Source organism: Neofelis nebulosa, chromosome 16 (genome assembly GCF_028018385.1).
Source record: "Neofelis nebulosa isolate mNeoNeb1 chromosome 16, mNeoNeb1.pri, whole genome shotgun sequence".
Lineage (NCBI taxonomy): Eukaryota > Metazoa > Chordata > Mammalia > Carnivora > Felidae > Neofelis > Neofelis nebulosa.
In genome coordinates this window covers 18594822-18621547 of record NC_080797.1, presented here as the reverse complement: position 1 = coordinate 18621547, position 26726 = coordinate 18594822, and the positions used below count along the sequence as shown (strand labels likewise).

Genomic DNA, 26726 nt, shown 5'->3' with positions numbered 1-26726 from the left:
TTCCAGCCGCCCGTCTGCGCTCCGCCGACTGAGGCCCAGGCGGAGGCGGCGCCGGCGTGGACGCCGTGACCGCGGCCAGCAAGGGGGCGGACGAGCCCCCCGCTCTCGTCCAGGGAAGTCCTAGGGCGGCCCCCAGGGAAGGGGACCCCGGAAGACGAGCCAGAAATCGCCCTGGAGGAAGAAGCGCGGAGCTCCCGCTAACCCGCCCCTCCCTCGTCACGTGACCGCGCGGGGCGAAAAGAGGGAACCCAGGGCCGCTGCGACGCCCGGACAGGTTGGCGACGGGGTTGGGAAGGGGCGGGGCGACGCGACTGAGGAGGAGTGCGCCTGCGCCGTAGCCGTTGCCCGTCCCGCCGCTTCCGGGTCCGCGTGCAAAGGCCTCCCCGGAAATGAGGTGGGAAGGTGGACCCAAGGTTCTGGGCGGGGTTGAGTCTGTCGGCCGTGCGACGTTGTTGGGGTGGGTTGTCGTAGGATTTCCCCGAGCCCTTCCAGGTTGGAGGAAGAAAAAGGGACTAGAACAAAAGTCGCACTGGGAAGAGACTCCAGTTATCTTGTGTTAAGATAATGGCATCCTTGCTGCCTGAAGCTTCGGGGAGCTGAGTATGGGATTGCCGGCGCTGCTCCCTGTCTGTTGGGTGGGTGTGGACCAGATTGTGACCGAGCTGGCAGTTTAGAGGTCTTGGAATCCGGACTTTTTTGTTTGACCAGTTATCATCGTCGTCATCAAAGTAACAGTTGCCCACGTTTAGGGTACCTAGTATCCGAGAATTTGTAATGAGAAAGCTCCCCATCCTCAGAGGCAGCCCCCTTCAACCAGTTGTGTTTTTAATTCTGATTACTAAAAAATTGCTAAACAAAATACTTACATGCTAGTTCCTGATTTCTTCTAGTTACCGTTTGACTTCATACCACGATAAATGAGGATAGAGCATAGTACACCATCCCCTTCTTTCTCCCTAATTTACCCTTGTAACTTGAAGCAACCTACTCATCCATTGGGTTTTAAAACTATGCACTCCGTTCTCTGTTACTTATTACATCAGTTTTTAGTAGTAATCCTGGGAATAGGTTAAGGTAAGTGAAGCATCCCCTTGGGACACAATTTAAGGGAGCACTACTCAAGATTGATAAAGGCAAGATAGTTATTACTGATCTTTCCTTTTGTCTCAGTTCCCCATACACCAGGACTAGCCACTGTTGCTACGTTTTTAATGCCCCCAGACATTAAACTATTATTTAGTTTGGCTTACTCAGGTAAGGGAGAGCGCTCCTTGGCAGAGCTTTGGCAGGGCCTCAGGAGAAGGTAAGGCCAGAATTTATGGTGAGTTGGAAGTTTGGTTTAAGGCATGTCGTTCACTTCAGGGTCGGGTAAGAACTGATGCGCGACAGTGGAAAAATGGTGGAAACGTCAAGGCAAGAGAATTCCGATCATCTCAGCGGGCAAACTGGCTATTGATGGTCAAACCATTTGCATAGGCTGGACATTCAGGAAAAGTATTTAAAGGAAAAAAAAAAAGTGCTAATGGAAGCTAAAGTCCCGTTAATGTAGGCAGTAAGATGTGGTTTGGGTTCTCTGTGTCCAGGCTGAGTGTGGAGGTAGATGGTCTTTTCTTCATGAATACATTCACCTGTTCAGTAAATATTTAATACTGTACCAGATGCTGTGTTAGGCACAGGAGAGACTCTGAGGAATAGAGGAAACCCTGCCCTCCTGGAACTGGTCATCTAGTGGGAGACAGAGGCATTAAGCAAGTAAACAAATCCCACTGTTTGAAATTGTATTATTCAGTAAACTGGAATGAAAGAAAATAAATGAAGCTAAGGGGATAGAGTGGGGGTGGTGGAGAATGAGAATTTGGAGAGGGTCGACAGGGATAGAGTGGGGGTGGTGGAGAATGAGAATTTGGAGAGGGTCGACAGGGAAGGGCTCGCCGAGGAAGAGGAGGATGAGGTGGGGCCAAAGTAAGGAAAGAAAACCAGTTACGTGAAGGTCTGGGGAAGACCGCTCAAGTCTGAGGAAAAGCAAGTGTGCAGGTCCTGAGGGCGAGCTAGAGGAGGTGTGGTGGTAAACAAGGGCAGAAAGGTAGGCCAGGTGCCAACCCCATGTGGCATTGTGGGCCAACAAAAAGACTTTCAATTTTTTACTTTATTGATTTTTTGGAGACAGAGTGGAAGTGGGGGCAAAGGGCAGCGGGGGAGAGAGAGAGAGAGAGACAGAGATTGAGAATCTTAAGCAGGCTCACTGCTCAGCAAGGATCCTGATGAGAGACTCGATCCTACGACCCTGGGGTCATGACAGCCAAAATCAAGAGTCCGACAACTGACTCTTAGCCACCTAGATGCCCCAAGATCTTCAATTTTAACAGGAGTTTATAATAGGAAGCTTTTAGTAGATTTTCATTGGGGTTATGTGATGTGATTTACATTTTTAAACACTTTGTTGTGGAAATGTTCAAACGTACAAAGGTAGAAGGAATAATACAACAAACCCCATATACTTTTCCCCCAGGTCCAATAATTTTCCACTATAATTCCATCCACTTCCCTACCACATTAATTTTAAGTAAATCCAATATCCTATCACCTATAAATACTTTTAGGATGTATCTTTAAACTCTTTAACATGATCCTAATATCATTATCACACTTGGAAATATTAGCACAAATTTCTTGTCATCATTGCAATTAATTCAAATGTTTCTTAAAAAACTATCTACAGTAGGGGCACCTGGGTGGTTCAGTCAGTTAAGCATCTGACTTCAACTCAGGTCACGATATCGCGGTTGATGAGTTTGGGCACCACGTCGGGCTCTGTGCTGACAGCTCAGAGCCTGGAGCCTGCTTCGGATTCTGTGTCTCCCTCTCTCTCTGCTCCTCCCCTGCTCATGCTCTGTCTCTCTCTGTCTCAAGAATAAATAAACATTAAAAAAATTTTTTTTAATAATAAAATAAAAAACAATTACAAAAAAAATTGTCTACAGTTAGTTTGTTCAAACCAGGGTCCAGACAAAGTTTACGTGTTGCAGTTGGTTGGGATAAGAATCTTAAGCCTCTTAATGTACAGGTTTCCACTATACGACTTTTTTTTTTTTTTTTTTTTTTTTTTACAATTTGTTGGAAAAGCTAGGTCATTTTTCACATTGAACTTCCCACAACCTGGATTTTTACCATCTCTGGATATCTTTGATGTTCTCTGTAAGCTGTTGGTTGTATCTAGAGGCATTGTGAGATTCAGACTTGAGGTTCTGGCAAAAAAAAGAAAAAAGACTCCCTGTGGCATATTTTCCATTTTAAAATATCACTCTGGCTATTATGAAGAGAGTGAGCAGAAGGAAAATAGTGGAAATGAAGAGACTGGTGATAAAGCTGATGTAAGCTTGGACTGGGGTGGCTTGGTTGGAGTCAGGTGCATAGATTCAATGTGTATTTTGAGGTAGAATTGACAGAAATTTGTGACGGGTAGGATGAGACCATGAGAAAAGGGAGACCTCAAGAGCGACTACTGGGCTTGAGCCGATGGAAGATGGGGGTGTGACCTGGAGGTGATATTAGAGCCACAGGACTCGGTTCTGGTTAAAACATCACCTACCTGTGTCTATTTCCTCTCCTTCCCAGGACCCATCTAAATGGACCACGAGAACAGGAGAACAGTAATTATCAAATCAAGGAAATACAATGGAAATACAATACTATTGGTACAAGACTATAATCTACAAACCTTTTCATGGGTTTACAATTGTGCAGTTATGTCCTTCATCATACTTTTCTCCTGCAACCAAGATCAATCCAGGATCATGAATTCTGTTCCGTTGTATTAGTTTTCTAGGGCCGCAACAAAGTACCACACACGGGGTGCCTTAAAGAACAGACATTTAGGGGCGCCTGGGTGGCGCAGTCGATTGAGCGTCCGACTTCGGCCAGGTCACGATCTCGCGGTCCGTGAGTTCGAGCCCCGCGTCAGGCTCTGGGCTGATGGCTCGGAGCCTGGAGCCTGTTTCCGATTCTGTGTCTCCCTCTCTCTCTGCCCCTCCCCCGTTCATGCTCTGTCTCTCTCTGTCCCAAAAATAAAAAAAAAAAAAAAAAAAAGAACAGACATTTATTGTCTTATAATTCTGGAGATCAGAAGTCCAAGATCAAGATGTAGACAGCTTTGGATCCTTCTGAGGCTGTGAGGGAGAGTCTGCTCCATGCCTCTCTCAGCTTCTGATAGTTTGCTGGCAGTCCTTGGTGTTCCTTGATCTCTGTGCACATCACTCTGGCCTCTGTTTCCATCTTCACGTGGCCACCTCCCTGTGTGCATGTCTGTGTCCACCTCTCCCCAACTATAAAGACACCAGATTAGAGCCCATCCTAACGATCTCATTTTAACTTGATTACCTCTGTGAAGTCCCTGTCTCCAAATAAGGTCATATTCTGAGGTATTAGGAGTTAGAATTCCAACATACCTTTTTGAGGGGACACATTTTACCCCCTAACAGGTGACGTGTCTCTTTAATCTCTTTTAACTGGAGCAATTTCTTTGTCTTCTGTGACTGACGTGTTTGAAATATATAAGCCATTCATTCTGTAGAATGTCCCTCAATTCAGAAGTCTGATATTTCTTCATGATTAGATTCAGGTTATGCATTTTTTTTGTAGAAATATCACAAAACAGGGGTGCCTGGGTGGCTCAGTCGGTAAAGCAGCTGACTTCGGGTCAGGTCATGATCTCACAGCTTGTGAGTTCAAGCCCCATGTTGGGCTCTGTGCTGACAGCTCAGAGCCTGGAGCCTGTTTCAGATTCTGTGTCTCCCTCTCTCTCTGCCCCTCCCCTGCTCACACTTTGTCTCTCTCTCTCTCTCTCTCTCTCTCTCTCTCTCTCTCTCTCTCAAGAATAAATAAAACATTTAAAAAAAATTTTTTTAAAGAAATATCACAAAACAATGTGAGTACTGTACCTCAGGCGGTACAGTAAGGTCATATTTGCTAAGTTCCTTTACCGTGAAGTAGATCATTTTTCTGTTTGTAATTAATAGGTAATCTTTGGGCAGATCTGTTGAGACCAGGTAAATAGCCTGTTCCTCATCGGACTCTTACCCAGTACATGTAACATTCATTGATGATTCTTCTCTGAATACATTTTTACTCTGGTGATTGCAAAACTTTTAAAGACACGGTACACAATCCTTTTATTTTGTTTTTGTAAAATTCACTTCGTTGAGGTTACATTTAAAATTTGTAGCAATCCCCATGTGCTAGAATCTTCTGAGGCCAAAGTTCAAACAACCTGATGCAATTTGAACTTTAAAGTTGAAGGTTCCTTGTGCAATATAAGCTAACAAAGAATTGTAACTTTACAAACATTTATGAGTCAGGGTTGGTGATCAAGCCCAGGTGGGGGACAGTGTGGTGCTCTGAGACAACATGGGAGCACCACGCCCCTTCCCACATACCTTGCTCCACACGTCTCTTCCATCTGGCTGTCCCTGACTCTTATCTTTTTATAATAAACCGGGGATCTCTTCCAATTGTGGAGTAGTAAACATATACGATCAAGATTCTTATCCCCTAGAAGGAAACCCAAAGCTGATAAAAGCTGTAATGATCTTGGTTTTGGGTGTTACTTCTCTGTCCTTCAGTCCTACTGCAGAAATCTTAGCAATTGCTTCAGAAAAAAAAAAGGAAGAAGCAGTCACACTGGGTCACTATCCTTCCCATCCTTCCCGTATGGTATTTTCTAATTTCCCAGTTGTTTTTTATTATTTTAAAAAAAAATTTTTTTTAACGTTTATTTATTTTTGAGACAGAGAGAGACAGAGCATGAACGGGGGAGGGGCAGAGAGAGAGGGAGCCCAGAGTCCGACGCGGGGCTCGAACTCACGGACTGCGAGATCGTGACCTGAGCCGAAGTCGGACGCTTAACCGACTGCGCCACCCAGGTGCCCCATCCCAGTTGTTTTTTAAAAAAGAAGAAGAAGGGGCGCCTGGGTGGCGCAGTCGGTTAAGCGTCCGACTTCAGCCAGGTCACGATCTCGCAGTCCGTGAGTTCGAGCCCCGCGTCGGGCTCTGGGCTGATGGCTCGGAGCCTGGAGCCTGTTTCCGATTCTGTGTCTCCCTCTCTCTCTGACCCTCCCCCATTCATGCTCTGTCTCTCTCTGTCCCAAAAATAAATAAAAAAAAGTTGAAAAAAAAATTAAAAAAAAAAAAAAAAAGAAGAAGAAGAAGAATATTTCTCTTGTTCATACCATGGAATTTTCTCCCAGAAGTGGATATTTTGCCTTGGGCAATGAAAAGGGAAGGCTCGGAAGTACAGGTTATACCAGTACTCAGACTTCTAAAGGCATTATTTGAAATCCTGCTGAGCCACAAGAAAAGCCAGTCCTGACATACCTACTCAGAAACTCTTGAATGTCTGATGATACATAGATAATGATTTGGTGAGCCCGCTGTGCTTTGTAAATTAACAGACTTGTCTTAATAAACACATAGCAACTTTTGTTCGAAAAAAATCAATGAGGTTAAAATTTACAAAAGCGCATGCCCCCTCCCCAGAGTCAATTCCACTGTATGATAATTCAAAAAATAATAATAAATTTAGTGATGTGGTTACTTACAGCTTACAGTATATGTGGTGTCTGAGAGCGGAAAAATTACTTTTTACAAAAGATTCAAAGTTTTCACCTTTTTGCTAGATTGGACAGAATTGTCCCCATTATTCCAAAACAGAAACCACAACATTTTCCCCTTACGGCTGACTTTTGTTTGTTTGTTTTTTTTTTGGTTTGTTTTTTTGCTTCTCTCTCATGCCAAAGATGATTAGGGGGCTCTCTCATTTCTGGGGACAGGAACAGCTCTGCTCCCTGGTCACAGTGATTAGAACATCGGCACTTAGGGCAAAATAGGATGGGGCCTTGGCCAGTTGCCCCGTGCTGCTTGAAATGACACTGTCTTAAAATGACCTTAGAACATTGACCAACAACACTCCTGATGAGCCCCACGTTAGAGGTCCCGAAACCAATTGTGCAAGCTTCTAGGTAACATAAACTTCTGCGCTAAAGCTGTGTCCTCTGGTTTTTCCAAGAATCTTACTGGGGATGATATAATTACAAATTTCTTTGTTTATATGTCCATTGGCTCATCCTGTCAAATAGCTGAAGCTGTCACCTTCAGGATTCCTTTGTCATTAATCCTCACGGTCCTCGGTCCTCGTGTCGTTGAACTCTGGAGTGTTCTTTTGCTCTCACATATGCAAATGTACATATTAGATGTAAACGCCTGCTCCTTACTTTTTTTCCTAATGATAGATCTTGGAGATCTTGCCATGCAAACGCATGTAATGTGTCATCGTAAGAAGCCTGCTGAATGTCCATAGTATCATTATTACATCACTTATATAACTGGTCTTTTCTTTCTCTTTTTAAATTTTTTTTTATGTGTTTATTTATTTTTGAGTGACAGAGACAGAGCATGTGTGGGGGAGGGGCAGAGAGAAAGGGAGACACAGAATCCCAAGCAGGCTCCAGGCTCTGAGCTGTCAGCACAGAGCCCCCATGCAGGGCTCAAACTCATGAACCGTGAGATCATGACCTGAGCTGAAGTCGGACACTTAACCGACTGAGCCACCCAGGTGCCCCTTCTCTTTCTCTTTTTGAAATTACTAACAAAAACTCGTAACCCTAGTGTAGCCATGAGAAAGACATTAGACAAAACCGAAACTGAAGATCATAGTACAAAATACCTCAAAATTCTCAAGGTCAAAAGGCAAGGAGAGTCTGAGAAATTATCACAGCCTAGAAGAGTCTAAAGAGACATAACAACTGAATGTAATGCGGCATTCCGGAAGGGACTGTGGAACAGAAAAGGGACATTAGGGAAAAAACTAAGGAAATCCAAATAAAGTATGTTGTTGAGTTGTTAATAACATATTGATATAGGTTCATTAATAGTGGCAAATATGTCGTACTAATGTAAGATGTTTATTAGAGGGAAAACTGGGTATGATTTACAGGGTTGCTGGTTTGTTTTTTTTTTTTCTTTCAGTAGGCTCCACTCCCAGCACTGAGCCCAACGTGGAGCTCGAACTCGAGACCCTGAGATCCAGAAGTGAGCTGATAACAAGAGTTGGACGCTTACCCAACTGAGCCACCCAGGTGCCCCTACAGGTTTTTTTTTTTATAATTTTTTTTTTTATGTTTATTTATTTTTGATAGAGACAGAGACAGAGACAGAGTGTGGGCAGGGGAGGGGCAGAGAGAGAGGGAGGCACCGAATCCGAGGCAGGCTCCAGGCTCCGAGGTGTAGCACAGAGCCCAAGGTGGGGCTCAGACCCACAAACTGTGTAATCATGACCTGAGCTGAAGTCAGAAACTCAACCGACTGAGCCACCCAGGCACCCCGAAATATTTTGTTTTTTATTAAACTGCTACCCACTGGAACTAGCCTTTCCTGTGTGGCTGGTCTCAGGAACGTGCTAATCTCAGTCTTGTGTTCTGCTTGGTTTGTCAGGAATCTTCAAAAATCCACCTCTGCTCTTTGAGATGCTACCCAAACCTGGGATCTATTACTTCCCCTGGGAAGTCAGTGCTGGCCAAGTTCCCGACGGGGGCACACTGAGAACATTCGGAAGGTCAGAATGGTTTTTTTCACATAGCCGGGGGAATGTTTCAATTCGTCACCCCCACCCCCAACAGAAAAAACTAATTAAAATAGTTTTATTATAATTTTGTCTAGTAATTTTTTTTTTTTAATTTTTTTTTCAACGTTTTTTATTTATTTTTGGGACAGAGAGAGACAGAGCATGAACGGGGAAGGGGCAGAGAGAGAGGGAGACACAGAATCGGAAACAGGCTCCAGGCTCGAGCCATCAGCCCAGAGCCTGACGCGGGGCTTGAACCCACGGACCGCGAGATCGTGACCTGGCTGAAGTCGGACGCCCAACTGACTGCGCCACCCAGGCGCCCCAGTAATTTTTTTGATATTTTTAGAAGTTTTATTTGACTCACGACTTCAACATCAAGAGTTGTATGCTTCCCTGACTGAGCCAACCAGGCGCCCCTTGTTTAGTTATTTTATTTTTTTAATTTTTTAATGTTTGTTTATTTATTTTGAGAGAGGGAGAGATAGAGAGCAAGCAGGGAAGGGGCAGAGAGAAAGGGAGACAGAATCCAAAGCAGGCTCCAGGCTCTGAGCTGTCAGCACAGAGCCCGACGCGGGGCTCGAACCCCCAAGCCGTGAGATCATGACCTGAGCCGAAGTCGGACACTCAACCGACTGAGCCACCCAGGCGCCCCTAAATGCTAAAAAACTAGTATGTTTTCATTGTACAAAATGTAGACAGTCCCTAAAAGTATAAAGAAAGCAAGCAAAAACACATGTAATGCCACTTACTGTCTGGACAGCCACTGCTAACCTTTTGGTGATTACTTGACATGTTTTCACGTGTATGTACGTACATGAATATGAGAATGGGTGTGTGTTCGCACAACATGTGTATAGCGTCATTAGTCATTAGGGAAATGCAAATTAAAACCCACGATGAAGGGCGCCTGGGTGGCTCAATCAGTTAAGCATCTGACTTTATTTTTAAAGGGATGTCTGTCTTTCTTTCTCTCTCTTCCTTCCTTCCTTCCTTCCTTCCTTCCTTCCTTCCTTCCTTCCTTCCTTCCTTCCTTCCTTCTTTCTTTCTTTCTTTCTTTCTTTCTTTCTTTCTTTCTTTCTTTCTTTCTTTCTTTCTAATTTTGAGAGAGAGAGCAAGCAGGGGAGGGCCAGAGAGAGAGGGAGAGAGAGAATCCCGGGAAGGCCCCACACTATCAGTGCAGAGCCTGATGCAGGGCTTAAACTCACGGACCATGAGATCACAGCCTGAGCTGAAATCAAGAGTTGGACACTTAACTGACTGAGCCATCTAGGTGCCCCAAGTATCTGACTCTTGATTTCAGGTCAGGTCATAATCTCAAGGCTCATGAGTTTGAGCCCTGCATTGGGCTTGGCACCAACAGTGTGGAGCCTGCTTGGCATATTCTCTCTCTCTCTCTCTCTCTCTCTCTCTCTCTCTCTCTCTCCCAAAACAAGTGAATAAACTTAAAAATATATTTAAGAAAAAGCCAATGAGATGCTCCTATACACTCACTAGACTGGCTAAACTTAAAAAGACTAATAACATGGGGATACCTGGGTGACTCAGTTGGTTAAGAGTCCAACTCTTGATTTTGGCTCAGGTCACGATCTCATGGTTCATGAGTTCAAGACCCACATTGGGCTGTTCAACGACAGTGTGAAGCCTGCTTGGGATTCCCTCTCTCTCCCCCGCTTCTCTCTGCCCCTCCCCTGCTCTCTCGTGCTCTCTCAAAAATAAATAAACTATTAAAAAAATTTTAAAAAGACTAACAAAACCAAATGCTGGAACTCCTGTACACACTCCTGGTAGGAATGTAAAATGGTACAACTGTTTTGGAAAACAGTTTGGCAGTTTCTTTAAAAGCTACACAGGGGCTCCTAAGTGGCTCAGTTGGCTGAGCGTCTGACTGTTTGATTTCAGCTCAGGTCATGATCCCGGGGTCATGGGATCGAGCCCCGCTTAGGGCTCCGCACTGAGTGTGAAGCCTGCTTGAGATTCTCTCTCTCTCTCTCTCTCTCTCTCTCTCTCTCGAAAATGAAAGAAAGAAAGAAAGAAAGAAAGAAAGAAAGAAAGAAAGAAAGAAAGAAAGAAAGAAAAAAGATTTAAAAGGTAAACATGTATCTCATGCGGTGCCTGACTGGCTGAGTCCATAGAGCATGAAACTCTTATGATCTCAGGGTTATGAGTTCGAGCCCCACATTGTGTATAAGAGATTACTTAAATTAAAAAATATATATATATGTATGTGTGTGTGTGTGTGTGTGTGTGTGTGTATGAACATATATCTATCATGATCCAGCTATTCTACTCCTAGGCATGTACTCAAGAGAAATGAAAACATGTCTGCACCAAGATTTGTGCGCAATATTTTAATTTTTTTAAATGTTTTATTTATTTTTGAGAGAGACAGAGAGACAGAACATGAGCAGGGGAGGGGCAGAGAGAGAGGGAGACACAGAATCTCAAGCAGGCTCCAGGCTCCGAGCTGTCAGCACAGAGCCCGATGTGGGGCTCAAACTCACAGACCACGAGATCATGACCTGAACCGAAGCCGGACGCTTAACCTACTGAGCCACCCACACGCCCCTTGTGCACAGTTTATAGCAGCTTTCTTTGTAATAGCCAGAAACCAGAAGCATCCCGGATGTCCATTTGAGTGAATAAATAAATCGTGGTGTATCCACACAATGGGATACTACTCAGAAGTAAAATGGAGTGAACTATTGTCACATGCACTGATACGGATGAATCTCAAAATAAATATGCTGAAGTAAGGAAACCAGGCCCCCCCCCAAAGTTACATGTTGTATGACTCCTTTTATATAAAAGTCTAGAAAATGCAAAGTAATCCGTAGTGGAAAAAAGGAGACCGGTTGCCTGCGGGAGTTCCCTGGGTGTGGCACGTAGGAGGATTACAAAAAGGCAAGAGGACTTTTCAGGGTGATGAAAATGATATGTTCCTGTCTTCATTCTCAAGTGTGTACGATGTCAAATGTCAGATTTTGTCCCTTAAGTGTGTATTGTTTATTGTATGGCAGTTACACCTAAGTAAAGCTGGAGGGGAAGACCGTATGTTGTAGAGTGTTCAAACAGAGGAGGGCAAAAGGCTTGAAGAAGCACTTCCTAAAAGCAGATATACATAATAATTAGCAGTCCTACAAATAAGTGAACAATTTTGCATATGACAATTAAAAAGTATCTATGTATATACACTCAAATGGACAATAAGCACATGAAAAGATGCTCAACGTCATTAGTCACCAGGGAGATGCAAATTAAAACCACAATGATATGGTATTTTCATGCCCAGTAGAATGGCTAAAATTAAAAAGACTGACCATACCAAGTACTGGCAAGGATTCGGAGTGACTAGAATCCTCAGATGTTACGGGTGGGGTGCAAAATGGCACAACCATTTTGGAAAACAATTTGGCAGTTTCTTTTTTTTTTTTTTTTATGATTATTTATTTTTGAGAGAGAGACACAGGGCACGAGTAGGGGAGGGGCAGAGAGAGAGGGAGACACAGAATCCGAAGCAGGATCCAGGCTCTGAGCTGTCAGCACAGAGCCCGATGCGGGGCTTGAACCCATGAGGCTTGCCAGATCATGACCTGAGCCGAAGTCAGACACTTAACCAACTGAGCCGCCCAGGTGCCCCTACACTTTTACTTTTTTTAAGAGAGGGAGAGAGAGAGTGCATATGTGTGCAAGTGGGAGAAGGGCAGAGAGAGAGAGAGAGAGAGATAGAGAGAGAGAGAGAGAAATCTTAAGCAGGCTCCACACTTTATCCCATGACCCAGGGATCATGACCTGAGCTGAAATCAACAGTTTGACGCTCAATTGACTGAGCCACCCAGGCACCCCAAACAAATTATTTTTAATAATTTCAATGGTGTCCTACTGAGCAATAAAAGGAATAAACCACTGATTTACCCAACAGCATAAATGAATCTCAAAACCATTATGCTGACCGAAAGAAGCTAGACACAAAAGAATACATATTGTTCTGATTCTATTTATATGAGGTGCTTGAGTAGAAAAATTCATCTGTAGAGACCAAAGGCAGATCAGTGGGTTGCCTGGGATGGGAGATGGGGAGATTGATTTCAGAGCGGCACAAGGGAACTTTTGGGGCTGATAGAAATGTGCCAAAGCACCCTGAAATGTGGCGAATCTTAATTGGGGTGGTGGTTATATAAGTGTATGCTTTTGTCAACACTATTTAAACAAATGCCTTTTAGTGCATAGAATTTGTATCGTAACAATATAGACTGAAAACAATTTTCTGACTTGTTGGTGCCATTTTTATATCTCTGACCGGAGTCCCCTGGATTTATGGGGCTCCCGGCACCTTTTGAGCTTTTCATGTTTGTTCTGTGTGTGGATACAAATGATCACACTTTTCCTGACCTGCAGGTTGTGCCTCTATGACGTGGCTCAGTCCCGAGTCACCCTGAGGGCTCAGCATGGATCTGACGAGCACCAGATCCTGGTGTGTACCAAGTTGGTGGAGCCGTTCCAAGCCCAAGTGGACTCCATGTATCTTGTCCTTGGGGAGCTCGAGCACCAGGGTGAGTCGTGGCCTCACACACTCTTTTCACTGTGGGTCCCGAGTGGGACAGTCTTCAGTCAGGATGGGGCCTGGCTTCTGACCCAACAAGAGTCCCTCACTGGGGTTAACTTTCCTTCTAAACCAGCCCACAAGTTCAAGGACTCGTGGGAAACGGAAGTGAGAGAGGAGAGAACCCATTAATTTCCAAAGGCTTACCATGTGCTAGGCCTGGTACTGGATAGTTTGCTTAAATCTTTGTGAATCTGCCCACCGGTCTTCAACTGAGTCTTAACTGTTGCCGTTTCATAGGTGAGAAAACCAAGGCTCAGAGAGGATGGGGTTAGAATAACAGGCCAAGAAGTCAGGGTGAGAGAAATAGAAGGGAAGGAGTATCAGCAACCTGGGAGAATCTCTCCCAGGCATCAAGAGTCGAAGGTTGCTCTTTTTTTTTTTTAATGTTTATTTTTGAAAGGGAGAGAGAGTGCGAGAGAGCGTGCGTGTGTGTGCACAAGAGCAGGGGAGGGGCAGAGAGAGGGGGACAGAGCATCTGTGCTGTCAGCACAGAGCCTGATGTGGGGCTCAGACTCACAGACCTCGAGATCATGACCTGAGCTGAAGTTGGACGCTCGACCGACAGAGCCACTCAGACGTGCTGAAGGTTGTTGTTTAAAACCTAGGTACTTGAGGGGCGCCTGGGTGGCGCAGTCGGTTAAGCGTCCGACTTCGGCCAGGTCACGATCTCGCGGTCCGTGAGTTCGAGCCCCGCGTCAGGCTCTGGGCTGATGGCTCAGAGCCTGGAGCCTGTTTCCGATTCTGTGTCTCCCTCTCTCTCTGCCCCTCCCCCGTTCATGCTATGTCTCTCTCTGTCCCAAAAATAAATAAAAAACGTTGAAAAAAAAAAAAAAAAAAAAAAAAACCTAGGTACTTGAATGAATTCTTTGCTTCGCTCTCTGGCCATTCCTGTGTCATCTTCCTTTACACAGCTGACATCATACTATGTAATGTTGTATCTGGTTATTTTGGCTTCATGTACATTGTAAACATTTCCCCAGGTTTTAAAAGTTTGTGTAGACATAGTGTTTTATAGCCATATAATATTTTATATGTACCTTGAGTCACACGACCATTGCACGTGTATATTGTTTCCGTTTTTTGCTCTTACAAAAATACTGTACGTTGACTGGTTAAAGAAATTATAGTATATTCAGTCAGTGGGATGTTATGCAGCCATTAAAAATGGTGTTGTAGGGGCACCTGGGTGGCTCAGTCGGTTAAGCGTCTGAGCTCAGCTCAGATCATGATCTCACAGTTTGTGAGTTCGAGCCCCACATTAGGTTCTGTGCTGACAGCTCAGAGCCTGGAGCCTGCTTCAGATTCCGAGTCTCCCTCTCTCTGCCCCTCCCCTACTCATGCTCTGTCTCTACCTCTCAGAAATGAATAAACATTAAAAAAATTTTTTTTTAAATGGTGTTGTAAATCTTTATCAGTTGACATGAAGATAGGTTCATAATATCTTACTAAGAAAAAGCAGTTTACAGGGGCGCCTGGGTGGCTCAGTTGGCTGAGTGTCCGACTTCGGCTCAGGTCATGATCTCATGGTCCGTGAGTTCAAGTCCTGTGTCGGGCTCTGTGCTGACAGCTCAGAGCCTGGAGCCTGCTTCGGATTCTGTGTCTCCCTCTCTGACCCTCCCCCAGTCATGCTCTGTCTCTCTCTGTCTCAAAACTAAATAAACATTTAAAAAAATTTTTTAATAAATTAAAAAAAAAGAAAAAAGAAAAAGGAGTTTACAAAACAGTATGTATTGTAAGATCACATTTTTTAAGATTTTGTTTTTAAGTAATCTCTATATCCAACGTGAGGCTCGAACTTACAACCCTGAGATCAAGAGTCACCTACTATCCCAACTAAGCCAGCCAGGCACCCCTAATATACATTTTTTTGGCATACATCTATGTATATGAAAGATTATTCACCGAAATGTTAATAGAAGTTATTTCTGGTGGTGGGATTGTGGGATTCTTTGTATTTTTATTAGCATTTTACAGTGAAAACATATTGCTTTTTTTAAATCTTTCCTTAAAAATGTTTTTAATTGATTATTTTGAGAGAGAGAGAAAGAGAGAGAGAGAGCATGAGAAAGGCAGAGAAAGAGAGAGAATCCCAAGCAGGCTCTGCGATGTCAGCACAGAGCCTGATGCAGGGCTCAAACCCGCGAACTTCGAGATCATGACCTGAGCTGAAATCAAGAGTCGGGGTCACCTGGGTGGCTTAGTTGGTTAAGCATCCAACTTTAGCTCAGGTCATGACCTCACCGTTCATGAGCTCGAGCCCCCCCATCGGGCTCTGTGCTGACGGTTCAGAGCCTGGAGCCTGCTTCAGATGTTGTATCCCTCTCTCTGCCCCTAACCCACTCACACTGTGTCTCTCTCCCTCAAAAATAAACATTTCAAAAAATTTTTTAAATAAAAGAGTCAGAGACTTAACTGACTGAGTCACCCAGGTGCCCCGAAAATGTATGCTTTTATAGCCAGAGGGTAAAAATGTTAAAAAAAAAAAAATTGTCTACATTGAGATATATTAAAAATGCCACACTTAATACCCTTTGGCACTAATCTCTGTCCACTTTCTGATTATTGCCTCAGGGTAGTTTCCTGAACATAGAATTTCTGTATCAGAGGATACAAACACATATGTTTCTTGCTTTACATCACCAACGTCCTTTCTAAAAGTCAGGGTGGTTTTTAACCCTGGATGAAATGTACTAGAAGAAATGTTACTGTTCATGTTTAATTATCTTTGATTTCATAATAGTTCATCTTTATTCAGGCTCAAGCCTTGGAGCTCACAGAGTTCCTGCCCTCCTGTTGATTTGAGAGAGGCATCAGGAGGGGGCTGCGAATGGGTACGACGGGCTTTTGCACAAATGATTTCTACTTTGACTGCAGCCCCAGGTCACCTGAGGCTTTCTCCTGTACCCCCAGCCCTGCACTGAATCCTGGGAGCTCTCGGGAGCCCACTGCACAGAGTCTGGGGTGCTGAGGCCTGCTTGCCAATACAGAGAGGGGTTGAAGCTTAGGACGGCAGGCCAGGATGAGAGCAGGACCTGGCGTGGATGTTCAGAATTACCTGTGGGAAGAAAAATGGAAAAAAACTTGTGCAAGTTCAACCCATGTAATTTTTTTAATTTAATATTTTCAAATCAAATGTGCGCGAGTGGAATGGTAGAATGGACCTCCCTGTCTGTACCCATCACCCAGACTCAGCCGGGATCCATAGTCTACGGTTCCTGAGTCTCCACTGCCTGCATTTACTTATTTGTTTTATTGGTGTCCAGAAACACCTCGCAGGTCTCTAACATTACCACAGTCATACTCCAACAAATTGACTGTTCTTGATACAATAGAATACATTTGTTTTTTTGTTGTTGTTGTTTTTGTTTTTTTAATTTTTTTTTTTAACGCTTTTTATTTATTTTTGAGACAGAGAGAGACAGAGCATGAACGGGGGAGGAGCAGAGAGAGAGGGAGACACAGAATCGGAAGCAGGCTCCAGGCTCTGAGCCATCAGCCCAGAGCCCGACGCGGGGCTCGAACTCACGGACCACGAGATCGTGACCTGAGCTGAAGTCGGCTGCTTAACCGACTGAGCCACCCAGGCGCCCCCAATAGAATACATTTGTCCATGTTCACTCTCCTCCTCACCATGGCTTTTTTTTTTTTTTTTTTTTTTTTTTGAGAGAGAGAGAGATAGAGACAGAAACAGACAGAGACGGAGGATATGAAGCCAGCTCCCCGCTGAGAGTGAAGAGCCCCGTGCGTGGCTTGAACTCATGAACCATGACATCTTGATCTGAGCCAAAGTCAGATGCTTTAACCGACTAAGCCACCCAGGTGCCCCTCCATGGCTGTTTAAAAAATTGGTTAGTTCAGATCAAGATCCCAAGTCTATATATGGCATAAAGACTTGGGTTACATACCCCAAGTCTCTTGTAATATTTGTGGTTTCTTTTTTTTCTTTATTATTATTTTTTTTTTTTTTTAATTTTTGAAAGAGAGAGAGAGAGAGTGGGAGAGGGGTAGTGAGAGAGGGAGACACAGAATCCGAAGCAGGCTCCAGGCTCTGAGCTGTCAGCACAGAGCCCGACACGGGGCTCGAACTCATGAACTGCCTCACGGCTCATGACCTGAGCCAAAGTCGGACGCTCAACTGACTGAGCCACCTAGGTGCCCCATCTTTTTTTAAATGCCATTTATTAGAGAACTCGGGTCTGGAATTGGCCAATTGCTTCCTCCTGGTTGCGTTAAACCTTCTCCGTCCTGCCTTTTCCTGAGGGTAGTTCAGGGACGGCACAGGGTCGAAGAGAAGCAAAGGTTCTTTAGATAGGAATCACAGTCAATAAATGCAAGAAACTTCGAGAGGCACCTCTTTGAAAGCCCTGATGAAATAATGAATCTAGGCGAAGATCGATCTTATCACTGGCTGCTCCCATTGTTCCATGAAAGTATGACTGGAACATTGCAAAGCCGGAGTCAGCCAGCAGCACCCACACCCGCCCGATAAGCCAGACACCGCGGAAGTGGATTGATCAGTGTTGCACCTGCGCCGTGACTCACTTTGAAAGCACAGACAGCACCACTGTCAAGTGTCTTTGCGCCCCCGCTCCCCAAAACTGAACCTGAATAATCAAGCCTCAGATCAAGCAGCAGTCTCCCTAGGCTCTGGCTACGTTACTGCTTCTCCTTACTTTCATCACAGTCTATTTTTTTCTTTCTTAAAAAAATGTTTCAGAGGACCCCCCCCCCGGGTGGCTCAGTCGGTTAAACGTCCAACTTCAGCTCAGGTCATGATCTCATGGTTCGGGAGTTCGAGCCCCACATCGGGCTCTGTGCTGACAGCTCAGAGCCTGGAACCTGCTTCGGATTCTGTGTCTCCCTCTCTCTCTGCCCCTCCCCCACTCACACTCGGTCTCTCTCAAAAATTAATAAACATTAAAAAAAATTTTTTAAGTTTCCCCCAAATTTCTAATTTCTGAATAGCACATGCTCATCATTGGCAACTGACACGGGAGGAAAGACAACAATGAGGGGGGGAGGGGCAGAGTGTGGGCTGAACCTGGAGGTGGCCACTGATCCATATAGACCAAGATGCTCCTGTGTGGCTGCTTTCAGATCTCCTCCGTATGTCCTGTCCCAGCCAGATCCCAAGTCCTTTGGGGCACAAAGGTCATCTAGACACAAGACAGTGCCCTGTGGCAAGCTTAGCAGTTCTGATGACAGAAAAGAGGCCACTTAAGGTCACTTTCTGAAATTTGTGCACACAGCTAGCCAAGAAGCACAAAAAGGTGAAGCTGTGTCAGAAACCTGCTGGCTGTGACACGTTCTTTGGGCACCATCTAAGGGCTCAAGGACTTCCTGCCCAGGGATTGAGGTTTGGGGATGTAGGCTTTCCCCCAGTGCTGCTCCAGAGTCCCTAGACTTCCTAGGCTGCAGGTGACCTTGCCTACAGCGAGAGGGCTGCCCTAGGGCCCTCGCCATAAATCCCATAAACCCCACCTGCCTGGTTTTCTTCCAGCTGACTGTTGTTCCCTTACAAGCCTTCCTGTCGTGTTCTCTAAAACCTTCCCCCCTCCCTGAAAGACTCCTTTTTATGCTCTCACCTTCGATGGGACTTGCCTGAAACCTGGCTCTTCCCCAGGACAACAGCTCTCCTCCTGTCCCCAAGTGGCACCTGGTCAGCTTCCCAGGTCACTGCCGCCACCAGACCCGGAGAGGTGCCAGCAGCCAGCTGGCTCCTCAGGTCTGCCGTTGTGAATCCTTATCCTTCTCTGTGGCCAACCGGTTCTGCCTACAGGCCCCTCTTGCCCCACCTCTGCGTCCCATGGCCGCATCTCTGCCACCTGAAACTGCGGCCTTGCGACCTCGTACCTACCTGTCTGCTGTTCTCTCCTCCCTGTGGACCTGAGACACTCCTTCCTTTTTCTCCCACCTTCTCTGCCCTTTGCTTTCCCCTCCTCTAGCTCCGCCTCACTCTGAGGGCAGCCCCTTTGCTGGCAGAACTTACACGCCCTCGTTTCTATCACAGTGGCCCGATCAACCCCCGACCTTTGCCCTCTCGGGTCCCACCTGTTGATGGAGAAGGTTCACATGCTCTGTGGATTCCCAGCATGATGGTGTCAAGGTGTCCTGCCGCACCGGGCCTTCTGCGTGTCCCAGTCAACCCACCCTCCCGTGGTTCACAACATCTTTTCAGCCACTCACCTGTCACACATCTGCTTCATCACCTCCATGCTTTCGGCAGATGACCTTGCCTCCTATGTCCCGGGTGAAATCTTAAATGACCTGTGTCCACACCCGCCAGACGCTCCTGGCGTCTCGTCTGGGAGAGAGAAGGGTCCGACCTCCGTGCGGCTCAGCCCCTGTGCTGTGACGCACAGCCTGCCCTTCCGTGGGGACTTTGCTCTCCCAACTGAGTCCTTATCCTGTTCCCACTGCTTCTTCCTTCTCAACACATAAATCCCTCAAGCTTCTTGTATATTAAAATAATAGTGTCCTGGGGCGCCTGGGTGGCTCAGTCGGTTAAGCGTAACTTCGGCTCAGGTCGTGATCTCGCGGTTCGTGGGTTTGAGCCCCATGTCGGGCTCTGTGCTGACAGCTCGGCGCCTGGAGCCTGCTTCCGGTTCTGTCTCCTTCTCCCTCTGCCCCTCCCCCACTTGTGCTCGGTCTCTATCAAAACTAAATAAACGTAAAATTAAAAAAAATTTTTTTAATAATAGTGTCCTCTTCTGTGTCCCTACCTCGCTGTGGCCCTCCTTCTCTGGGCAAACGTCCTAAAAGCAGGTCTGTTTTGGGGGCGCCTGGGTGGCTCTGTCGGCTAAGCACCCGACTCTTGATTTCAGCTCAGGTCATGATCTCATGGTGCACGGGTTCGAGCCCCACAGAGCGCAGAGCCTGCTTGGAATTCTCTCTCTGCCCCTCCCCTGCTCAGGCTCACTCTCTCTCTCCCCAAATAAATACACTTAAAAGGAAGAAGGTCTGTTCTTCATATCACCCCTTCCTTCTCTCCAACCCACGCCTCTACCCACTGCATTTCAACGTTGTCTTCATCCAGGCTCTGTTGCTCTGGGTTCGTTAAACTTCTGAGAACTTCCCCTAAATGACTCTCTCCTTGGCCGTCTTGTGTGTAAACGCCGCTCTCCCCTCCCTACAGCATTTCTTCAAATGCTTTCAATCCCAGTTACAGAGACCTTCTGCAGACGGACTGACACAGATGGACTGATGGACTGACCCAGTTTGTCCCTTGTGGTAACCATCTTTCTAAAGGTCACCTCCATGTTTAATAACGTTTTTCATTCACAGGGAGAAACGTGTTCCTCAATGTAAATAGAGAAGGGAGCGTTTCCCCAGGCTGGCGGGAGGGAAGGGCTGATAGGCATCATGTAAGGAAGGTCCTGCGAAATCAAGTCAAATAACTAAGAAAATCTTCGTACAGGTGGTTTTAATTGCAAACGAGAGCTGTGATTTTGTTCTTGCTTGTCCCGTGTCACCCTGAACATGGGCAGCTGCTCTGTGACACCTGTGTGGGGCTACACGTGTCACAAGAAAAGGTCTAGCCTTTCGGTGCCAAGTGACGTTTGCCAGGTATCCTGTTTGATTCATCAGTATCCATCACCCAGCTATTCCTGAAGTGGCCCAAGTGATGAGAATCAACCATCTACAGCGATGCAGAGATCCAGACAGTGCCACACGGCCACTGCTCTCCAGGCTGTGCCCTGTCTGCAGCCCAGCACTGGGACCAGTGGAAGCTGAGGACACACAGGCAGCCTCCTGTTCCAAACAAGTTTATCTGCCGGTGCTGAAGGCTGGAATCTAGACAGTCCAACATTCTGAATTGTGCCCCCAGGCTATGTTAAATCAAGAAAGTGGTCCAGGGGGCGCCTGGGTGGCTCAGCCCATTAAGCATCCCACTTTGGCTCAGGTCACGATCTCGCCGTTCGTGGGTTCGAGCCCCGTGTCGGACTCTGTGCTGACAGCTCAGAGCCTGGAGCTTGTTTCGGATTCTGTGTCTCCCTCTCTCTCTGCTCCTCCCCTGCTAGCACTGTCTCTCTCTCTCTCTGCCTCAAAAATAAATAAACATTAAAAAAAATTTTTTTTTAAAATCGTCTAGGGGTACCTGGCTGGCTCAGTCAGTAGAGTGTGCAATTCTTGATCTCGGAGTTGTGAGTTCAAGCCCCATATTGAGAGTAGAGCCTACTTAAAGAAAAAAAAAAAAAAAAGAAAGAAAGTAAAAGAAAAAAAAAGAAAGAAAGAAAGAAAGCGGTCTAGACTAGGAGGACGGTGATTGAGACCCTCTTCAACCCCAGGCACTTGGGACCTACAGAGCAGGTGGCAGGAATTAAGACGACAAAGGAGGGGCACCTGGGTGGCTTAGTCGGCGAAGCATCTGAATCTTGATCTCAGCTCAGCGCTTGATCTCAGGGTCCTGAGTTCGAGCCCCATGTTGGGCTCCACGCGGGGCATGGAGCCTACTTCATGAGACTGACGCGCTGCCCACTGTACTAAGAAGGCGACAAGTGGAGCCTACTTAAAAAAAAAAAAAAAAAAAAAAGACAACAAAGGAGGGAAGTAGAGGGTACCTCGATCTGGCCCTTCCGCCATGCAGAAGTGGGATTTTCAGGCTCTCCCCTCAGTTCCAGACATGTGCCAATTGTGGTGTGGCAGGGCCACAGTTCTGAAGCCCTAGAAGGAAAATTACGGGGACTCCACGCGCCATCCCTCCAACTCATCCTGTTAAAATTCAGTCCTGAGAGCAAGGCCGGGGGAAACAGCTGGCATGCATCCGTAAGGTGACCCATGTGTCAGCCACTGCCAGTGCCTTGTGCTTGTGTCTTTCAGACGGAGGCTCCGTGGTGAAGGCCCGGGTGCTGACTTGTGTGGAAGGAATGAATCTGCCCTTGTTAGAACAAGCCGTCCGGGAGCAGAGGAGGTACCAGCAGGAGAGGGACAGCAGCCAGCAGCAAGCGACAGTGCCTGACAGCTGTCCCCCCGAAACCTTCCCTGAAGTCAAGCCCCCTGGAGATGCCAGAGCCACTGCAGGGAAGACGCAGGACCTTCCCCAGGAGTGACAGCCTTTGTCTGGAGCTGGAGAGAAGGGGTGGGGGTGGGGGTGGGGTTGCTAATTTGGATTGTTCCAGACACCCTGTGGGAGGCTGCACTGTGGGGTGCTGGGGCCTGAGCCTCGAGTGGGAATATGGAGGGTTCTGGAAAGTCCTCATGAATAAAAACCCCAGTGGGGGGAGACCTTGTGTTGTGTGCACGTGGTGCAGCGCCGGCGGGGACCAGGAGGGGGAGCCGGGGAGCCGGCAGCCTGTTAGCAGTGAAGCTCCAGGAGCACAGGGTTTCTGGTGAATTCTGGGCTGGGGTTACCAGGGGGGTGGTGCTGGGGGTCCCCAGGGCTCGGGTGGGGGTCCCAGGATGCAGGGGGGCTGTCCCCACCGAGGTTCTGCCCTCCCAGGAGGCTGAGCGTCCCCAGACAGTTGAGGCCCAGCCCCTCACCCTGGCCTTGCGGCCTAGAGCACGACTGTGGCTTCAGAAACCCTTCCGGACCTCTGACCTCTGCCCCGAGCTGCCCTGACCTCTACCCCGGCCCCTCAGGCCACCCTTCTGGGTAGCCTTCGCCCCCAGAACCTGGGGCTGGCAGGGCAGAGGCCAGAGGCGGGAGCTCCGCTGAGAAGTTTGGGCCCTCCTGCGCTCCGTAGCTGGGCACCTTCCTGGCTGGGTTGGGGGAGGCCTGCGCTGGGGATGTGTTCTCTGGGGCTGAGTGGGGCAGAGGCGGACCTGGGCCCAGGCAGGGGCTGGCCTAGGTGTTCCGGGGGGGCTGGAGGGGCAGCGGGGGCGCTGGGTGTGCCAGTGAATGCCCCAGGCGCCCTCTGTTTCCTGGGCAGCTCTGCGGCTATGGATGTGTTCCAGAAGGTAGAGAAGATCGGAGAGGGCACCTATGGGGTGGTGTATAAGGCCAAGAACAAGGAGACGGGGCAGCTCGTGGCCCTCAAGAAGATCAGGCTGGATTTGTGAGTGCCCGGAGGGCCCCGGGACACATCAGCCCCAGGGGTGACCCCCGTCCGTCCCACACCTCAGGGTGCCCTTCTGAGTGTGCCCAGTTACAGCAGGGGGGGGCAGGCGCAGCGGTGCAGCCCTCCTCGTTCCCTCCACGCTTCGCCCGGGGCCCCTGGTGGTGCTAGCGTGTGCCTCATGAGGACCGCAGCGCCCCGTCGCTGGGGGCCGGGCCATCCTTCTGGAATACGGAACACACAGGTGACTCCCCCCCCCCCCCGGGGGCAGAAGCACCCTTCTTGGCTCCCTGCCTCCACTGCCGTACCCTCCTTTCCCGTAGGGAAACTGAGGGAGTCCCAAGCACTGCCATCAGGGAGATCTCCCTGCTCAAAGAGCTGAAGCACCCCAACATCGTCAGGTGAGGTGGGGAAGGAGGCAGGGAGGCTGGGCCCGTCTCCGTCCAGCCGGGAGCCGTGTTGTGACTGGTGGACCCCGGCCAGGCTGCTGGATGTGGTGCACAGCGAGAAGAAGCTCTACCTGGTGTTTGAGTTCCTCAGCCAGGACCTAAAGAAGTACATGGACTCCACGCCGGCCTCCGAGCTCCCCCTGCACTTGGTCAAGGTAGCGAGGGAAGGACGGGGAAGGCCAGCGAACGCCCCCCTCCGCCAGCCCCACTTCCGCTCACCCGGCCCCTTCCTCGCTCCCTGTTGCAGAGTTACCTCTTCCAGCTGCTGCAGGGGGTGAGTTTCTGCCACTCTCATCGGGTCATCCACCGAGACCTGAAGCCCCAGAATCTGCTCATCAATGAGTTGGGTGCCATCAAGCTGGCCGACTTCGGACTGGCTCGAGCCTTCGGGGTGCCCCTCCGCACCTACACCCACGAGGTCCCGCAGGCCCCAGGGGAGAGGACGGCTGAAGGGATGTCACCTGAACACTCAGCCAGCCTGCATGATGCTGTTTTCTTGCTCCCACAGGTGGTGACGCTCTGGTATCGCGCCCCTGAGATCCTCCTGGGCAGCAAGTTCTATTCCACGGCTGTGGATGTCTGGAGCATTGGCTGCATCTTTGCCGAGATGGTAAAGAGGGACAGACATGGCCACGGGGGAGGCTACAGGCAGGGTGCTGCTGGGGGCAGCGGGGAGGGGGGGGACAGTGCGACACTGAGGCACCCATTAGAGGGGGATTAAGGGGTGTTTGGGCCTGGTCGCGGGACTAAGGAAGCGGAGCTCATTCCAGAAAAGGTCGGGATTCTCAGCACAGCCCCGGGAAGGATATCTTATCTGGTGTTGGATTCTGTATGACAAGGGAGTGGGCCCCACACCCCGTCTCCCTCGTTGCAGGTGACCCGTAGAGCCCTGTTTCCTGGTGACTCTGAGATTGACCAGCTCTTTCGGATCTTTCGGACCCTGGGGACGCCCAGTGAAGCCATGTGGCCAGGAGTCACCCAGCTGCCCGACTATAAGGGCAGTTTCCCCAAGTGGACCAGGAAGGGGTTGGAGGAGATTGTGCCCGGCCTGGAACCAGAGGGCAAGGACCTGCTCCTGGTAGGTACAGGTGGGGCCAGGGGAGGGCCAGAAAGGCTGCTGCTCCCACCACAAGTGTCCTCTTTGTCAGCCAGCCCCTTGTGTCACCTCACCTCCTTCTGAGTCTCTTTTCTGACCCCTGATTGTCCCAGACCCTGCACATACTGATTGTTCAATCTGGAGACCCCCTCCCCTGAGGAGTCGAGTGTTTGTGTTTCCTTTTAAAACTCCAATCTTCGGGGCGCCTGGGTGGCGCAGTCGGTTAAGCGTCCGACTTCAGCCAGGTCACGATCTCGCGGTCCGTGAGTTCGAGCCCCGCGTCGGGCTCTGGGCTGATGGCTCGGAGCCTGGAGCCTGTTTCCGATTCTGTGTCTCCCTCTCTCTCTGTCCCTCCCCCGTTCATGCTCTGTCTCTCTCTGTCCCAAAAATAAATAAACGTTGAAAAAAAAAATTTTTTTTTTAAATAAAATAAAATAAAACTCCGATCTTCTAGTTAGTTAGCTTTGTTTTTATGCTGTGATACCTGCCCTTTCTCTGTAAGCTCTCCCCGGCAGGGAGCACGCCTCCTGCCATGGTGGTCACTCTCTGCACCTGGCCGTTCCCTGCCGTCTGGGCCCCTGCCACACAGCCTTCGCTCACCTGTCCTGTTGTATCATCCTGACCCACTGGGCTGGGCCCAGGCCAGGCTGCTCGGGAGGCCCCAGGTAGAACCACCTCTTCTCGCCCACAAAGATTTGGGGCCACATTTGTCTCTTTAGTCTGGTTGTTGGGCCAGAGGAAGGCAGGGCCGGATTTTCACCTTTCCAGAGGCCCGCGTAGGTCTGCCAGCAGGACGGCATAGACCTCCAGCCAAGTTGCTTAGCATTCCATCTGGATTACTCCTAGGCAAGGGGTCTGTCCGCAGCCTCGCCGGGCTCAGGGACTCCTACTTCCTGCCCCGCCCTCAAGCATGCGCCCTGGACAGCTTGGGCCCTCGCCTTCTCCATACATAGAAGTCTGTCTCAGCCAGACGCGGGCTGAGGCCTGGGAACCTCAGGCAGGGAGAAGACAGGTGGTCTCAGCCTCTAGTCCGCAGGAGGCGGGGAAGGTTTCCCAGGGCCGGACCAGAACTCATTCTTTGTCCCCAGATTCCGAGAGCATCCAGAACTGGCTTGCGAGCTGCGAGATGGCTTGAAGGCAGCCGCTCCCGGGTTTGGGGCCCGCCCCCTAGGGCCCGAGGGTAACTCCTCTCAGGGGCCCGGCCCGGCCCAGTGCTCAATCTCTTTTCTCCTCCTTCCTCCACAGCAACTCCTGCAGTACGACCCCAGCCGGCGGATCTCCGCCAAGGCCGCCCTCGCACATCCGTACTTCTTGTCCGCTGAGACCTCCCCGGCCCCCCCGCAGTATGTGGTGGAGCGTTTCTGCCGCTGAGAGGGTGTGAGGTCCTCCGCCTCGGAGCCTCTCTCCGCTGCTGCCCCAGCTGCCTCCCCCACCCATGTCCCAAGAAAGAGGACCTATCTGGGAGAGAGCAAAGTTCTGAGGAATTTGGCATCGGCTGCCAGAGAGCGGAGTTTGGGTTAGTCCTGCCCGCAGGTTAACGAGTTCCAGTGTTGTTTGTTGGGTTGGGTTTGACAGTATCGGTTCAAGACGGGGGCACCGGAGCTCCGTGCGCAGGGGGTATGTTAGAGGTTGGGCCCCCTGCCGCAGGAACAGCTGCTGAGATGAGGAGGAAGCCTGCCCCCGTGTGGCGGCGAGGCAGAGCCAGACAACGCCCTCCCCCCCCCCCCCCAAAAGGGAAGGGGTGCCCCCTGCCGGTCTTTTTGGCTTTAAAATGTTTGGGGGAAGAGTTGCATACCAGTTAAGAGTCCCAGTTTAACGGGAAGAGAGAGGACATTTTCCTGATCCCAGGGAACGTCTGGGATGTGTGTGGCTGTTCTAAGTACTTGTCTTATACTTAGGATATGCTTATGTTGTTTGCCTCTGGCTTTAAGAACAGTAAATAAAAGTGCTATATTTCCTGAGTTTT

At 48.6% G+C, this 26726-nt stretch overlaps 2 protein-coding genes and 2 long non-coding RNA genes across 8 annotated transcripts; all 4 read left to right on the top strand.

The window, feature by feature from the left end:
* Positions 1-3: 3 nt before the first annotated feature.
* On the top strand, positions 4-22450 carry TEN1 (TEN1 subunit of CST complex). 5 transcript variants are annotated; one of them, XM_058704202.1, is made up of 5 exons: positions 9-274; positions 8023-8129; positions 8485-8605; positions 13013-13167; positions 22041-22450. In XM_058704202.1, the coding sequence occupies exons 3-5, from the start codon at positions 8517-8519 to the stop codon at positions 22268-22270; spliced, it is 474 nt and encodes a 157-aa protein (XP_058560185.1). In that variant the 5' UTR covers positions 9-274; positions 8023-8129; positions 8485-8516; the 3' UTR covers positions 22271-22450. The 5 variants fall into 5 exon arrangements, with proteins under 5 accessions (XP_058560186.1, XP_058560185.1, XP_058560184.1 ...); XM_058704201.1 differs by having other exon boundaries at positions 8020-8129; XM_058704198.1 differs by having other exon boundaries at positions 9-394.
* LOC131497700 (uncharacterized) lies at positions 1880-5738 on the top strand. The gene is made up of 2 exons (XR_009255098.1): positions 1880-2813; positions 5054-5738. It is a non-coding gene; the product is annotated as an uncharacterized LOC131497700 (long non-coding RNA).
* On the top strand, positions 13174-15278 carry LOC131497699 (uncharacterized). Its single transcript, XR_009255097.1, has 2 exons — positions 13174-13825; positions 14070-15278. It is a non-coding gene; the product is annotated as an uncharacterized LOC131497699 (long non-coding RNA).
* Positions 22451-22599: 149 nt separating the features above from the next.
* CDK3 (cyclin dependent kinase 3) lies at positions 22600-26721 on the top strand. The gene is made up of 7 exons (XM_058704196.1): positions 22600-23215; positions 23539-23616; positions 23699-23819; positions 23912-24082; positions 24173-24274; positions 24539-24742; positions 26006-26721. Exons 1-7 carry the CDS (start codon positions 22947-22949, stop codon positions 26129-26131), a joined length of 1071 nt encoding a protein of 356 aa, XP_058560179.1. The 5' UTR covers positions 22600-22946; the 3' UTR covers positions 26132-26721.
* The last annotated feature ends 5 nt before the right edge of the window (positions 26722-26726 follow it).

Coding starts and splice junctions, on each gene's coding strand:
- TEN1 (XM_058704202.1), top strand. CDS start 8,517: ATGCTACCCAAACCTGGGATCTATTACTTCCCCTGGGAAGTCAGTGCT. Junction 8,606..13,012: donor ACACTGAGAACATTCGGAAG/GTCAGAATGGTT, acceptor CCTGACCTGCAG/GTTGTGCCTCTATGACGTGG. Junction 13,168..22,040: donor TGGGGAGCTCGAGCACCAGG/GTGAGTCGTGGC, acceptor TGTGTCTTTCAG/ACGGAGGCTCCGTGGTGAAG.
- CDK3 (XM_058704196.1), top strand. CDS start 22,947: ATGTGTTCTCTGGGGCTGAGTGGGGCAGAGGCGGACCTGGGCCCAGGC. Junction 23,216..23,538: donor AAGAAGATCAGGCTGGATTT/GTGAGTGCCCGG, acceptor CCTTTCCCGTAG/GGAAACTGAGGGAGTCCCAA. Junction 23,820..23,911: donor TCCCCCTGCACTTGGTCAAG/GTAGCGAGGGAA, acceptor TCCCTGTTGCAG/AGTTACCTCTTCCAGCTGCT.